General features: G+C 45.4%; 1 protein-coding gene across 2 annotated transcripts in view; it reads left to right on the forward strand.

Annotated features, from left to right (window-relative positions):
- The window catches only part of carm1 (coactivator-associated arginine methyltransferase 1), a 75,767-nt gene extending 61,878 nt beyond the window's left edge, over positions 1–13,889 (forward strand). The window contains exons 14-16 of one of the 2 annotated variants that reach the window (XM_070867222.1): positions 1,966–2,043; positions 8,815–8,883; positions 13,463–13,889. In XM_070867222.1, the coding sequence (XP_070723323.1) occupies positions 1,966–2,043; positions 8,815–8,883; positions 13,463–13,605 (290 nt within the window). In that variant the 3' untranslated portion in view covers positions 13,606–13,889. The remainder of the gene's footprint in view (positions 1–1,965; positions 2,044–8,814; positions 8,884–13,462) is intronic. The other variant, XM_070867223.1, reaches the window with a different exon arrangement.
- The last annotated feature ends 1,677 nt before the right edge of the window (positions 13,890–15,566 follow it).

The following is a 15,566-nucleotide window of genomic DNA, read 5'->3' on the forward strand; positions in this document are numbered from 1 at the left end:
CCATCCCCATCCTCAGCTACCCCTCCCCTCTTCCTTTCCCTCCCTCCCCTCCCCCTCCCCACTTCCCCCCTCCCCTCCCCTCCCCTCCCCTCTTTCCCTTCCCTCCCCTCCCCTCCCCTCTTTCCTTCCCTCCCCTCCCCTCCCCTCTTCTTCCCTCCCCTCCCCCTCCCCTCTTTCCTTCCCTCCCCTCCCCTCCCCTCTTTCCTTCCCTCCCCTCCCCTCCCCTCTTTCCTTCCCTCCCTCCCCTCCCCTCCCCTCTTTCCTTCCCTCCCCTCCCCTCCCCTCTTTCCTTCCCTCCCCTCCCCTCCCCTCTTCCTTCCCTCCCCTCCCTCCCCTCTTTCCTTCCCTCCCCTCCCCTCCCCTCTTTCCTTCCCTCCCCTCCCCTCCCCTCTTTCCTTCCCTCCCCTCCCCTCCCCTCTTTCCTTCCCTCCCCTCCCCTCCCTCTTCCTTCCCTCCCCTCCCCTCCCCTCTTCCTTCCCTCCCTCCCCTCCCCTCTTTCCTTCCCTCCCCTCCCCTCCCCTCTTTCCTTCCCTCCCCTCCCCTCCCCTCTTTCCTTCCCTCCCCTCCCCTCCCCTCTTTCCTTCCCTCCCTCCCCTCCCCTCTTTCCTTCCCTCCCCTCCCCTCCCCTCTTTCCTTCCCTCCCCTCCCCTCCCCTCTTTCCTTCCCTCCCCTCCCCTCCCCTCTTTCCTTCCCTCCCCTCCCTCCCCCTCTTTCCTTCCCTCCCCTCCCCTCCCCTCTTTCCTTCCCTCCCCTCCCCTCCCCTCTTTCCTTCCCCTCCCCTCCCCTCCCCTCTTTCCTTCCCTCCCCTCCCCTCCCCTCTTTCCTTCCCCTCCCCTCCCCTCCCCTCTTTCCTTCCCCTCCCCCTCCCCTCCCCTCTTTCCTTCCCTCCCCTCCCCTCCCCTCTTTCCTTCCCCTCCCCTCCCCTCCCCTCTTTCCTTCCCCTCCCCTCCCCCTCCCCTCCCCTCCCCTCTTTCCTTTCCTCCCCTCCCCTCCCCTCCCCTCTTTCCTTTCCTCCCCTCCCCTCCCCTCCCCTCTTTCCTTTCCTCCCCTCCCCTCCCCTCCCCTCTTTCCTTTCCTTTCCTCCCCTCCCCTCCCCTCCCCTCCCCTCTTTCCTTTCCTCCCCTCCCCTCCCCTCTTTCCTTTCCTCCCCTCCCCTCCCCTCTTTCCTTTCCTCCCCTCCCCTCTTTCCTCTCCTCCCCTCCCCTCTTTCCTCTCCTCCCCCCTTTCCTCCCCTCCCCTCCCCTCCCCTCCCCTTTCCTCCCCTCCCCTCCCCTTTCCTCTCCTCCCCTCCCCTCCCCTCCCCTCCCCTTTCCTCCCCTCCCCTCCCCTCCCCTCTTTCTCTTTTTGTACCTGATTTGACATTGAATTAACCCACTCTAATGTACACTTCCTTCTCCGTCCTTCCAATGTTTGTTTAATCCTTCAATCTGGTTGGTTGAGGAGATGCACAGTTGGTTACCCTTTCCACTCTGGTTCCAGATGCCCTGTTTCCTTTGCTGCGCCTTGCACTTTCAGAAACTTAACGGGCAAAAATGTTTTGAGCTGAAGGGTTCAGGGGCAAATAGTTGGATGCCCTACTGCTGCAAAATCTGGCCCATTGTCAATTGGTGAGAATATACCAGGCGCCTGCTATTAGTTGTTGCTCCTGTAGTTATATGTGGAGAATGCTTTCCATTAGAGGGATGAATTCCTGCTGAGTAGATGATTGCTGTTGTTTTATTTTAAACACACAAATTTTTAACATCTGAACCACGAATAGCATATCCTCATCATGGAATTGGTAACCGTGTACAGTGAGATGCTGCTAGTTCTGTGTTCTGAGGTATAGACGGAATGAGTTTGTTGAGGGATCTAATGCTGACGTTTTATAACCCCTGCTGCTGACGTTTTATAACCCCTGCTAAATTGCCATTGCTGATGGGGCAACAATGGAATGTATGATGCTCTGCTTTTTCCTTTTTAAAGGAGTCCCGACGGCATATGACCTGAGCAATGTAATTGCCAGTGGATCTGCAGTCAGCCACAACAATCTGATTCCATTAGGTAGGTACAGAATAATCTCCTGTTCAGCAGTTTTGACGGTTGTAGGAGTTTTCAACGTTGCGTGGGAACATGAACAGTCGTGCGTAGTTGATCAAACTCCCAACCAAATTAATTTCAATGTACAAAAGGCAAAATATTGCAGATGCAGATAAATTTAAAATCTAAACCGAAAATGCTGGAAAAACTCAGCAGGCCAGGCAGCATCTATGGAGAGTTATTAATTTAACGTAACCCTCCTCTGTTCATTTAACTTGACCCTCCTCTGCCATCTTGGCTTTCCAGGCAAAGGGGCTGCAAGCCTTTAAGTGGCACTCTCCTGTGTTCTGATTCAAGAACACGTGTTCACCCAAGACAGCAGGTGACAACATCTCCTACAAATTGACGCAGCAAATTTGGTCTTCGGGAGCTCCGTCTCTGGGTGGAAGCTCAGTTCACAGGTGCCAAGTTTCAACTTGGCACATTTTGTGTTTGCATTTCTGTCAGAGTCTTGTGTGGCGATGACACAGATTCTAAATCGGGGGGGAGCTGGAGTGCCAGTCATCACAGTAGAATTCCACTTTCTAGATCCTGACATCTGGCTACAGGAGGTTATACTTTGGTTTGGAGTTTTAGTCTCTATCCCAATTGTCTGAACGTCTGCCAGCAGATTTATAACCGTTCAAATAAGATAAACCAAACCCTAGATTTGTGATTGGATTTTGCTCCCAATTGCGCTAGTGTTTTGCAGGGTAACTCTCACCAAGTCCTGCTCACCCATGACCCCTGTGCTCGCTGACCTACATTGGCTCCTGATTAAGCAACGCCTCGATTTCAAAATTCTCCTCAATTTTCAAATCCCTCCATGGCCTCGCCCCTCCCTATCTCTGTAATTTCCTCCAGCCCCACAACCTCACCCATCCCCCGAGATGTCTGCACTCCTCTTGTTCTGCCCTTTTTGCATCCCTGATTATAATCGCTCAACCATTGGTGGCCGTGCCTTCTCTTGCCTGGGTCCCAAGCTCTGGAACTCCCTCCCTAAACCCCTCTACCCCTCTTCCTTCAAGATGCTCCTTAAAACCTACCTCTTTGACCAAGCTTTTGGTCACCTGCGCTAATTTCTACTTATGTGGCTTGGAGTCATTTTTTTTATACTGTCCGCCTGAAATATACGGCATCAGAAAAATGTCCGTCTCATTCCCATGGCCAGATTGCTCAGGAATCTCATCCAGCACAAGACTCCAGTGTTTCCCTGCTGACCCAAGACTTTTTATGGGAATATTGAAGTGGCCAGATACTTCCCCATGGGATTGGGGATGTTGTGAGACAAGGAGTACTTTCTGGGGGGGGGCGCAGATTGCCTGCCTTCTGGCCTTGAATGGGAGACCCAATTGGGCAAGGGTTCAAAAGTAACTTGCAAGGGTAATATTCCATCTGAAAATGAAAATAAACCATCTAACTACAACTCTTTCCCACCAACTCCTAAAGAGGCTGGGTGAAAAATCTATGCCCCATGTTCTGCTAATCCAATTGTATTGAGATGTAATCCAGCCTAGTTCTCTCTCTCCAGTTGTCCCCACCTCACTACAGGAAAATGCCTAATGTCTATCCTGTGCCTTGTCATGTCAGCCAGCTCACAGGGGGATGAGGCCTGGGCGTAGATAATCTATAATGGTGCGTAAACCTGTGAAGCTGATGCGTATTTGCAAAAGTATCCATTTAACACTGTTGAAGCCTGTGAGTTTATTAAAGAGAGAGATTTCCTATTGAATGATTCCTCCACATCAATTCCTGTTGACTTTCACTCTAGCAGTTCTGATTGAGGTGAACGATTGCCCCTGTGCAGTGAGCATATTAAATATGCATATCTTACTCATACACTCACTCCCTGGATGTTTTCAGCATTTTCTCTTGGGGCTATTTCTAGAACACTATGAAGGGAGAAGAGGAAGAATCCTGGACTGCTTTTTATTTTTGTTGAGAGGGGTCAAAGTTTTAACTAATTGCAGCATAGTTTTTAAAGAGGGAAGCTGACCTATTGATCTTTAACTAGTGGCCTGTTCCTGTCTTGAGTTTTATTTTTAAATTGGCCCAATCTGCTAAACCAGTGACCGTCTTGGAGTGGGTGAAATGGTAAATATGCTGAGCAAATCACATTTGTCACTGCCTGATATTGTTGGGAGGGGGCAGGGTTGGATGGGTTTGTGCACCCATGTGATACCTAATGTCTTACCAGAGGCGTCCCAGTTGTTAATGGTACTGCACTGTTGAACAGTGGATGTGGTTTAAAGCGTCACTACTTTAGCTGACCGGTGCAACTTTTATTTTCGGTGTTCCTGGCTAAATGATCTGAAGATCTCTCACATTTTGCAGCTTCTGTTTAGCCCTAGGATCTTCACTCCTTCATTAATGTATTAAGTTAGACTCCGAGGGAAATGAGAGAAGCTATCCCTCAATGAAATACAAACTGAATAACTTGGTGAGTGAGCTGCTGATCAAAGCCGAGAAATGGGCAGGTGGTTCATTGGGTTTGTGTATTGTCCTCAAACCCCTGAGCTTCAGTTCAGCCAGAGCCATATGTGCCACTGTTTTTGTTTCAAAAAACGGCAGGACAGTGTCCCTGCAGCTCTGTGACTGAAAAGTTTGGAAAGTAAGTGCATTGCTGGAGTATAGATTACAGGTGTCCCATTTTAACAGATATATTGCAGCCTCTGCTGCAGGATAGGCATTCACCATTATTATTTAGTAGAATTTGCAACGCAAACGGGCCATTCGGCCCAATCTCATTCTGTGCCAGTGTTTATGCTCCACTGAGCCTCCTCCCACCTTACTTCATCTCTCCCTATCAACGTACTTTCTGTTCCTTTCTCCTTCGTGTCTTCCCCTTAAATGCATCTGTGCTACTCTCCTCAACCACTCCCTGTGGTAGCAAGTTCCATATTCTCACCACTGAGCAAACCAGTTTCTCCTGAATTCCTTGTTGTCTTTATTAGTAACTATCGTAGTTTTGGACTCGCTCATTTTCCGCCCCACCCCCCCAAAACTAGTGGAAACAAATTTTATATGTCCACCCTATCCAACCCTTTCATAATTTTGAAGACCTCTTATCAGGTCACCTCCCTCTTTTTTTATAAGAACATAAGAATTGGGAGCGGGAGTAGGCCATACAGCCCCCCGAGCCTGCTCCGCCATTCAATAAGATCATGGCTGATCTTCGACCTCCATTCCACTTTCTCGCCCGATCCCCAGATCCCTTGATTTCCCGAGATTCCAAAAATTTCAGCCTTGAATATACTCAACAACTCGGCATCCACAGCCCTTTGGGGCAGAGAATTTCAAAGATTCACAACCCTGTGAGTGAAGAAATTCCTCCTCATCTCCATCTTAAATGGTCGACTCCTTATCCTGAGACAATGCCCCCTAGTTCTGGACTCTCCAGCTGGGGGAAAATGACCTCTCAGCATCTACCCTGTCAATCCCCCTCAGAATCTTTCTAGAGAAAAGAGCCCCAGCCTGCTTGGTCTTTTCTGATCGATGTACTCTCTCTCCGTTCTTGTATCACTTTTGTAAATCTACCTTGTAAATTTAGATTACTGAGAGAATTGTATATCTTTCCTCTGTCATATTGTGTAGCTGGTCACTGATTAGCTTAGTTTCACCAACTCTGGCCATTCTTAATCCAGGAGTCTGCTGTTGCTGCCTCTGTTTATTCTGTGCTGCCTCTGTTTATGTAGCTGATGGCCTAATTTACCACGTGTAGGCTGCTGCTGGCTTTTTCTATCCATTAATTAATCTTTGGGCTTAGGTTCTGTGCCATGATCTCCACTGCACCATCTATGGTGTTTATCAGTGAAATCAACACTTCTTCAAAATGAGAGTTAGAAAGAGTATTGTCCTCTGTTCTTCTACCTCAGCACTGATGAGATGGAGCCTTTCCATATCGCACGGTTGAATCTAGTGACTCCATTAAGAACTGGTGAATGCAGACAACTGTAGCAGCCCGGGCAGCCTTGTTGTGTAACAGCACCCTAATACTTGGCCAATAATATTTTTTTTTTTAAACTCCCAGACGTCATAATCAACTTGTTCAATCCTCGTTTTGGGAGGGCAAAGAGGAAGAGAGGTAGGGAGGGAGGAGGACCCTTGCCCTTTTACACCTTTTACACCTTACATGAAGATCCTGGAGATTCCTGTCTCTGGGAGCCCACACCAGACTCTGCTTCCTTCCTTAATGCACAAAATGTATTGTCAATGAATATACATTTCATTTTGAAACTTTCTCCACATGTAAAATCCTCGCGCGTGTGTATGCACATACCCTTTCAATAGTTGGGTTGCGGTACCCACAAAGTTTTGAATCTTGCAATCAGATTTTCTTTTAATTATATCTTTTTTTAAAGTAGTTTTCATGGCCCCATACAGTTATCTGCCAGTTCATTATTCAAGTAAAATTGTACTATGGGACAGAAGTGTATCTATCATCTTTTAAAGGTGGATGGAGCAGTTTGCACATTATAGGGCAAAATATTAAAGGGACTTTTTAATGGTACCTTTATTGGAACATCTGTCTAACACCAATTGCCTCTGTTTGGAAGTTGTGTGAAGCTAGTTTCTTCAACGGTGACTCTCTGTTTATAAACAAACATAAACCAGAATATGTATCAAATATAACTTTTGAACAGTTCCTTTATGGCTTTTCCTGACACTGGTGACGTTGGGTTTTAGCAAAAACAAGTGGCCAATTTATGGTGCTCTTTTATTGAATCTTTTTTTCCCAACATTTGCTCAGTTTGGTTGTTGCTGATGGCAGTGTTTTTTTTCAACAAGGCTGATGGACAAGCAAGTAAATAGAAGCCAGTGTCTCAATCCCTGCTCTCACATAGAGTTCTGGTGAAAGTGTCAAACTGCCTGATTTTAGTCTGTGGAGAGGAGAAACTGAAGTAACTTTACGTGAAAATATTTCCTTTTTAATCCAGGACATTTGCTATATAAATAGCACAGAACCAATTCTCCAACCACACTACACCGCAACTTTGCCCTGCAAATCCTAACTCATCTTCATTTCCTCTTTCCTCTTTCCCAACCCCCGCCCCATTAATTCCTGAGTTTATTCTCGAATAATCCCAGTTCTTTGTGTTTTTAAAATTTAGAACAGTCAAGTCCAGTAGGGTCGACTATCTGTTTTCCAAACACAAAATAAATATCTCTTTAATTTTGGGATGTACACCTTTATTATTCCAGAGGGTGGGCATGTGACCCTGAATCAAAATCTGCACCTTTTTTGGTTTTTTAAAAATTTGTATTGAACTTGGATAGGCTAAAACCTATTCTTCAAAGTGAAAACACTCTTGATTATGTGGTCAGTGCAGCACCCCTTCCTTGTAGGGTCGGTGTAACCTCAGTTTGTATATAGGGTTCTTTTTAAAAAGACTCCACTAAAATGTCTACAGCAATTCTGTTAGTACCTAACCCCCCAAGGGCTGCCATAGTTTCGGATAGTGACTACCTGTGATATCTGAGATTGATAGATTTTTGTTAACCAAAGGTATTGAGGGATATAGGCCAAAGGCAGGTATATGGAGTTCGGTTGCAGATCAGCCTAGATCTAATTGAATGGTGAAACAGGCTCAAGGGGCTGAATGGCCTCCTCCTGTTCCTATGTTCCTATCCTGCTGTGCATGTCAGTGATATCACTGTCTCCAGTCATTAATCAAGGAATAAACTCCCACGGTGTTCTATGTATTCTAGAATCCTGCATATTTCAGGAACAATGTAATGCAGAATGTGCTGTAATCTATGTGGTGATGTATGTTTCATGTGTTTCTTTCCTGCTGTGATGGCACGCTGCCAACTTAGGGATTTTTTAAAACTGGTGTAGGTTTAAGTCTCTCTCCTCACCCCCCCCCCCCCCCAAAAAAAATCTGTCTGGCAAAAATGGGTTGCATTTAACCGGTTTGGTCGTGACCATGAGCAGGCCGCCATGGCTACGCATTCCATCTCTGAACTGCTGTGGAGAGAAAAGTTGTGATCTCACCATTGTCTAACTCGTATCTATTGGCAGTCATGGGCAGAGAAGTCGGAAGAGGTGACCCCTGCTTAAACAAGAGTATGTCGAGGGAAAACATGTAGTTCCGTGGAGCCTATAAAAAGGGAGGAAGGAAGAAGCAATTGGCGGCCTCTGACTGTGTGTGGGTAAATGGTAGGTTCCGCCTGGTCTGCGCTTGTCCAGCCATACCTCAAAGAATTGGCACCTTTAGCAAGAGGAGAAGTGGAATTTTCACACCTGAATTTGGGAAGTGAGATTCAAGTTGTGGTTTTCTACACTTCTCATAGTGTGCAGCGTTGTAAATATACCGAACCTTCTCTTGCACAAGTGTGATTCTTGAAAGCTGCAATTAAATCCTGAGTGATTCTAATGGACTTGGGTATATTGTAGTACAGATCCTCCTTCCACTGTAGCAAGCCCACTGCCCTGAAATTACAATCCAACCCCAATGTAATTGGAGTGCCTTCTTCCTATTACTGCCTGTGAAATTCAAGGGTATTTCATTCTATCTCGCTACATAGAAATCCTGGTCTAACCATAACTTTTATTGATGAGCTAGACATGTTGTCAACATTCGGCTGTACTAGCCTGACTGCTGTTGGCATTCTGGTGAGCACAGCACTGGCACCAGACATTGTTGAACTTTAATAATGCATTATTGAGGAATGAGCTTTATGCTTTTATATGGATCTTTTCCCTCCCTTTGTTGTATTTTACTGGAAGGTTTCTCTCTCCTCCTCTCTTCACAGCCAACACTGGGATAGTGAATCACACTCACTCGAGACTGGGATCCATTATGAGCACAGGATTTATACAGGGTAAAGACATGGCCCTGAATCCCTCTGAGGCTTGACCGGTGGAATGAAACTTGCCAATGGAAACGCAACTGCTTGGCTCCAGGCACCCGTAGCAACCTGCAGCCAATCCAGTTCCTTCTAGGATGGGCAAACTGCACCCAAAGAACCTAATGTGCAATAAAGGGCTGGTCTGCTTGAAAAGATGCACTTTGCACAGGGGAGAACTGAACTTTCAATTGTTGAATGGTTAAATGCATTTATCCGAGCACAGTGCAAGCTGTATCACGAGTTTTGCTGTGCACATTCTCTACCAGTGAGCTTCAGGTTTTGGTATCCATGTTAATCCCTGCAAAACTGCAAAAAATTATTACAATATTTCTCTCTCCCTTTTTTCCCCCTGCCATCTTTTTTCTGTTACTGTATGGTCTTGTCTCTAAATTGAGGTGCTAGACCTCTCAGTCTAAAGAGCTGCAGTTTCAGGTGATCTATTTGGAGACCAAAAGTGCCACATCCTAGAGAATGACAACGTTGTTTTCGACTTTATGGGTGGGGGGGCAGACCATGCTGTCGAATCCTGCTTTAGACGGGAGATAATTACCCGAACTGGTGCACTTTAAATCTGTCTTCAACCACAAGTATCGCAAATGCACAGCAGTTCCGTCAGCTCCTGAACAGGGACAAGACCATTTCCGGGGTAGCATGCTGAAAAGGTTACATGTTGAAATGCTTGTACACTGCCTGGGAGGCAGGACTCCAGGCCAGTGCCCCATGTTGAGATAACCTTTTCATGATGAACAAGAGGCTCTGGGAATACTGTTTTACATTATGCCCCAATGTATGGTTGTTTCCTGAAGCCTGACTTGGCAACCAGGCTTGTCTTTGCTTCTGATCTGTGCAACCATGCAGTAAAACACAAATTGGGTAATCCATCCCTGTAATCCTCCTTCCAGTCAGATCCCATTTTCTAGGTCTTGGTCAGTAACACTCATTGAAGCCTGGGGTTTATTGAGTGTCCGAGGGCTGTTGTATTAATGCTGTACCGGTGGTGATCTTGGGCTTTTAATTTTATCTTCAACCACAAGTATCGCAAATGCACAGCAGTTCCGTCAGCTCCTGAACAGGGACAAGACCATTTCCGGGGTAGCCCATTTATCAAACCCAAGGGTTAACTCACCCTTTTTCTTTTTTTATGGAGATTGCTGAATCTGCTGTGTATTTCCAGCATTTTGTGTGTCTGTCTCTGAAATTTGAGTTGATTTCCCTGTGCAAGTGTGTTTGTGTGTGTGTGTGTCTCTCTCCTGCGATGCAGACCAGCTCTCCAGTGTTACAGCTATAGTTCCAACCCTCCCAGGGGATCCTCGACACTGCAGATGCTGTTCTGCATTGGTGGTACTTTTTTAACTAATGAAGTGCTACCTTGTGCCACTCGATGGGTCTGGTGTGTTTGGTAAACTCTGGTGAACCTCTGTTTACTAAGCAGTGGCAGAGACCTGGAAGTGCCAGAAAGATCAGTACCGTCTGGTGTTTCTCCATTTGTGACTCCTTCCATCTCTTGAATGGATCCCCTGAAGAGGAAAGAATGGCCTTTTGATTTGGAATCTTGGCTGCAAGGTTGGCTGTTTATGACGTTGATGGGATTGTTTTGTTCGCCGCATGGCTCCGCATCATCTTCCAGGCGCCCTTCCCTTTAGGAATTCCATTGGCCGCAGGCCGCTAAGGGTGCCTGAAGCCGGATTTCTGTCAGTAAGGTTCATAGCATGCTGGTAACTATGCAGTGTTGATTAAAGGCCCTGTGTCTTCCCGTAGCTCACAGTGGGTATGTGTGTCGCTATTGGAAGAGTCTGGGCTTCCAACAGCGACACAAAACAAACGATATGGGAGTGTCCAAAAGGCATAGTCCTACGAATGGTCGTCTATCATAAGTGTTTTTTTTAATACTGACTTACAAACAAGATGACACCACAGGGTCTTTAACACAAATCTTTGTTTTTGGCTTCAAGAATTTATCTCTAATGTAAAAATAGTGAAGAAAATAAAATGAGGTGCAGCGTTGCTTACCATTTTAGTAACTGGACCATCCCATCCTTACTAAATACTGCTTGGGGGGTGTCCTTTAAAATCTGAAACCAACTCAACCATCAAAGATGTCCCTCAACAAGGAAACAGTTATACGTCAAGTACTAGAAGATTGTCTTTTTAAAGCTGCCATATAACACCGGATCGTGTGTGCAGGAGACACGTACTTTTCCCCTCTTCTTCCCTCCCTAATTGAAATGTTGAGGTTAATTTGCTGTGTTTCCCCCTCCCACTAGCTAACAGTACAGAAGAGTAATTGATTGACGTGGCCTATTGCTGCACTGTGCCAAACTCTAGGTCACTGCGAATTATTTTTTTAACATAATCTGGGGCCTGCATTCGGGTGATAGTTGAGACACTGGACAGATATGCAATTTAATAGTTTCTGACATGGCACTGAATATGAATACAGGATCCAGACATTTTCACTCCTTTTGCCTCTTCCCACCCAACACCCTGGCAAAATAATGGTTATTACAAGTGCATTACTGTGTGTTCATGCAACTTCATTGCAAGTGGATGCACCAGTAAATTGGCTTGGGGTCTCATTGCCTTTTGGTGCTCCTCAAGGACTTCAGTAACATTCCTGCACCATTGTCAGAAATGGGATTAGATTTTTTAACTTTTTTTTTATGGTGCTGTTAATAACTGCATTGTTTTGATACAATAGGACCTGGTTATAAATCTACACCAGCTCTCTCCCTGGCCCCAGAGCAAGCTACATTACAGTTTGACTCTCCCAGGGAGGTGTACACATGATGAATTCTTCCTTGACTGAATTAGACACTCCGTTAAACCCCTTGCTCCTCCGAGGCTCGTTCTTCATTTACCTTCAGTCATTTCACAAGTGGTAAAACTTGGCACACATTGTGCATCTGATTGAGATTTAAAGGATTTAATGTAACCCCAATGGAAGAGGATCTTTCTGTCAACTTGTTCAGAGAAATGATATCTTGCCTTAACCCTTTGAGACCGCAGCAGTATTTCTGCACCAAAGCACAATCCAGCAGAACTTTGATTTTCCAGCTTTCTAAAATAAATTGTGAAATACCTGTGCTCCATCCGGTGACCCCTGCAGTAGGCTGCATATCTGCACATTTATTACAGAAGTACTCCTTAAAAGGGCTCCTGGGCAGAAAGTGAAGCTGTTTAGAAATATATTTGATTGATGGCTGATTTTTGTTTCCTTGGCTTCTGCAAACTTCGTTCAAACTCAAACCTTGCATGGGGTAAATGCACGGGAACTGATTTGAGGGTAGGAAGTGTTGTGTATTTGATCCTTCAGTATCTAATTCCATCCATCATCTCGCTAGCCTTGGTATCCAAACCCTGCTATAAAGTTAGACTGAATTTATCTCAATCAGACGGAATAATCACATTCAACATTTCAAAGCTTTATTCCATTTTTTAATTGGTTAACTTTTAATGAGCATTCCTGCAATGTCTGACCCTGTAGCTTTAACTTTTTCACTGGCCAGTTACCAAGTGGAGTTACAATCTCATAGTTAGAGTCCTCTAAATGTTGCTATTTCTGTTAACTAACTTGCTTTTTTAAAAAAAATCTTTTTTAATTGTATGTAGTTTGTGTGTTTCAATCATGGTTGTTACAGTTTTGTTTAAAACCAATGGGGAGGTCCTGGTACGACAATGGACCTCTGGACCAGGGAGAGGCAAATGACCACGGTTCCTGCTCACTCTGAAATGACCCCCCCCCCCTCCCCCCTTGCATGTGTGCGTGCGATGCCATGAGAACGGGAGTGGCTCAGCTGTGAGGTCCACCCTTCTCCCCTTCCATGCACCACTGTGGTTACCTGGTCTGTGGACGCTCTGTCTCGGCCTGCTCGGGCATGGTAGCCAATGCCTGTGGAATCAAACCTCCGCCAAAGGCAACTTTTCGGGAGGGGAGGGGAAAAGAGAAAATTGGCACAAAAATCTTTTTGAAAAATCTATGTTGATGCCAGCTGGGCTTCATATTGTTGACTCCTAAATCTAGCTTTGTGCTAGGGAGAGGGTTAACAGTGTGCGTTATCACATAGATGGGAACAGATTTATATGCTAGATATAAATCAACTGAAAATGTAGCCCTATGTGGGGTTATGTTTTTCTGAAGGGAATAGTGTAAAGCAATGTGCTGTCTCCTCCTTTCTCCCCTGACTCTGGATTGTCTCAGTCTTGTTTCTTCTTCTCTGCTGTTTTCAGTGCTGTGTCTCTTGGTTCAAGTGGGGTGGTCTGTTTAGTTGGGCGATTGGCTTGTCCCATCCACTGGCCCAGCCAAAGTGAGTGGGTTGAGAGCTGCAGACAATCCTGGGAGGGGACGCTAGCTCAGGAGTCCAGCAGTCCGACTGCTTGAGCGACCCGCTAGCTGTCTGAATCGAGGAGCTGCTGCAAAAGAGGGTGTGTTTTTAAATTTGGTGAAGGACATTAGTACTCCAAAGGATTGAGTTGCCTTGTAAAATGTAAGGATTTTTGCCTAGGATAAACTCTGTGTTTACGGCTGTTCTTTGTTCTGTTCTGTTTTTGCTAGGGTCTTCAAGCGGTGGACAGGGTGGAGTGATTGCCAGTAGCAGCCACTATCCAATCAACAGTCAGTTCACCATGGGCGGGCCTGCCATCTCCATGGCTTCTCCAATGTCCATAAGCACCAACACAATGCACTATGGGAGCTAAGAGTTCATGACATTGCCTCCGACCTTTTTGAACTGACACACTTTTGAGATGGAAAACAAAACCAAATGCAGATTCAGTTCCCTCTCCAAAAAACCCAATCTCTGAATTTGGACAATTCGTATTGTCCATGGATTTAGCTAAGCCTGAGGGGGTGTGTGCGTGTGTGTGTTTTGTTTTTGCCATGGAAGTGACAAACATGCAGAACTCCTTGATACCAGACTTGTAAAGTTTTATATATTAAAAAAAAATGGGGGTGGCAAAATAAATGCTGTCTGATCCTGCGATTTAGAGTCTGTAGTCAATAGATTTCCTCACTAGTTTAATGTCCAAATGCTGCAGGTAGATATCAACACATCTTCCAGTATAGATGTGTCCATTTGCTGGGGCAGATGGCTGACGGGAGGTTTTCTTTCTCTGATATGACCTTGTCTCTCTCACTCTCCTCCATTATCCCTAACCTCCAAAATAAACAGATCACTTGAGGGTTTTAGATTAACAGAGACCATCAATTGGAAGTTTGAAAATGACAAAATACCAAGTTTGGGTGTAAACAGACTAAATATTCTAAATGTTTTAGATATTTAGACTTTTTTTTTATTTAAAGTTTTTTTTCTCTAAACTAAGTACCAATAGACTGGGTGGAAAATGCTCTTCCCAGCCCCTTTGAAATCTGTAATGGGGGTGGGAAGGTTCCAGGTTCATTTTGTGGAGGAGCAGTGTTGTGCAGAGTTGACATGAGCTGTGTAGCTACAGTAATTGAGGGGGGTGGGGGGGGGGGGTGGCGGAAATACAAATATTTTTCAGATTCCTTTCCTTTTTTTCTTGGCACCTGTCGGGTTTGTTTTTGTCTGCCTGCCTTTTTTTTTTTGTTGACAATTTTGCAGGATCTCTTCAAAACCCAGCAGTGCTAGTCTGGTAGAACCAGTGCTGTGTTGTGGAGCAGCTGAGAACAGCACGGCAACAAATGTGTTGCTCAACAGGGCCGAGAGCAACCCTGCACCGGCCATCTCGTCACTGAATCCAACAAGAATGGGACTCGGTAACGCTTTGCATGCTGACGTTTATATTAAAGAGGGACTGACTGCCACCGCTACATCTTTGCCTTTGCATTTCTAACAGTTTTGTTTCTCCGTGCGACGAGACCGGTGCTATTTTTAACGCGGTTGAGTTGAAACTGCAATGGCGGTAGGTGGAGCAACCTGTGCTACCTCTACCAGTGCTGCTACTCTTGGAATGGTAGGTGCCATACACTCTCTGAAAACGGGTCTGACTGCTTTAGCGCAAACGTGTGTGTGTGTGTTGGGTTTCATCACCCTATACATATTAAGAGACGCTGCTGAATTGGGGGTCGAAGCGTTCTCTAGTCGTGGGATTTTGTACTCCACACTCCAGATAAATTAATTCTAGCAGCACGCCCTCTCCTATGATTTAACTTCCAAATCTGTAGATTGCCGAGAATGAAAACTTCACCTTTTCTATCAGATATAGGGAACTAAGCTGTTTTTGCAGCATTTTCTGATTGTCACTCGCAACAATGCTCTGTATATTTCTATTGAAATAGTTGTATTATTGTTTGCCGCAATCTCTGATAGAAGGAAGGATGTCTTTAAACTCTGCGGATTGACTGTAGATTCTAGTTGTCTTGTCATACAAGATGTTTTACTTTTGAGGAAAGGATGCAAGTCGACCTTTTTCCTTTTCCTTTTCCAAAAATCTTGTGCCCGGGTTCTTTGGCTGCCTTCAGTTTAATGTCCATTCATGCATTTGCTTTGTGTAAAACAAATAAAAATATATATATCTAACAACGCAAACAATTGAATTGCAGGGATGCAGAGAAAAAGTATTGATTCTCTGTGGTTCAGCAAGTGTGCAAAGTTGCAGTACATGCTGATGGCTCTGGCAATTTTGTATTTGATATAGTGACCTAAAGTATTGAGGATCAGGGTAGAGTTGGGATGAAA

Source organism: Pristiophorus japonicus, chromosome 24 (genome assembly GCF_044704955.1).
Source record: "Pristiophorus japonicus isolate sPriJap1 chromosome 24, sPriJap1.hap1, whole genome shotgun sequence".
Classification (NCBI taxonomy): domain Eukaryota; kingdom Metazoa; phylum Chordata; class Chondrichthyes; family Pristiophoridae; genus Pristiophorus; species Pristiophorus japonicus.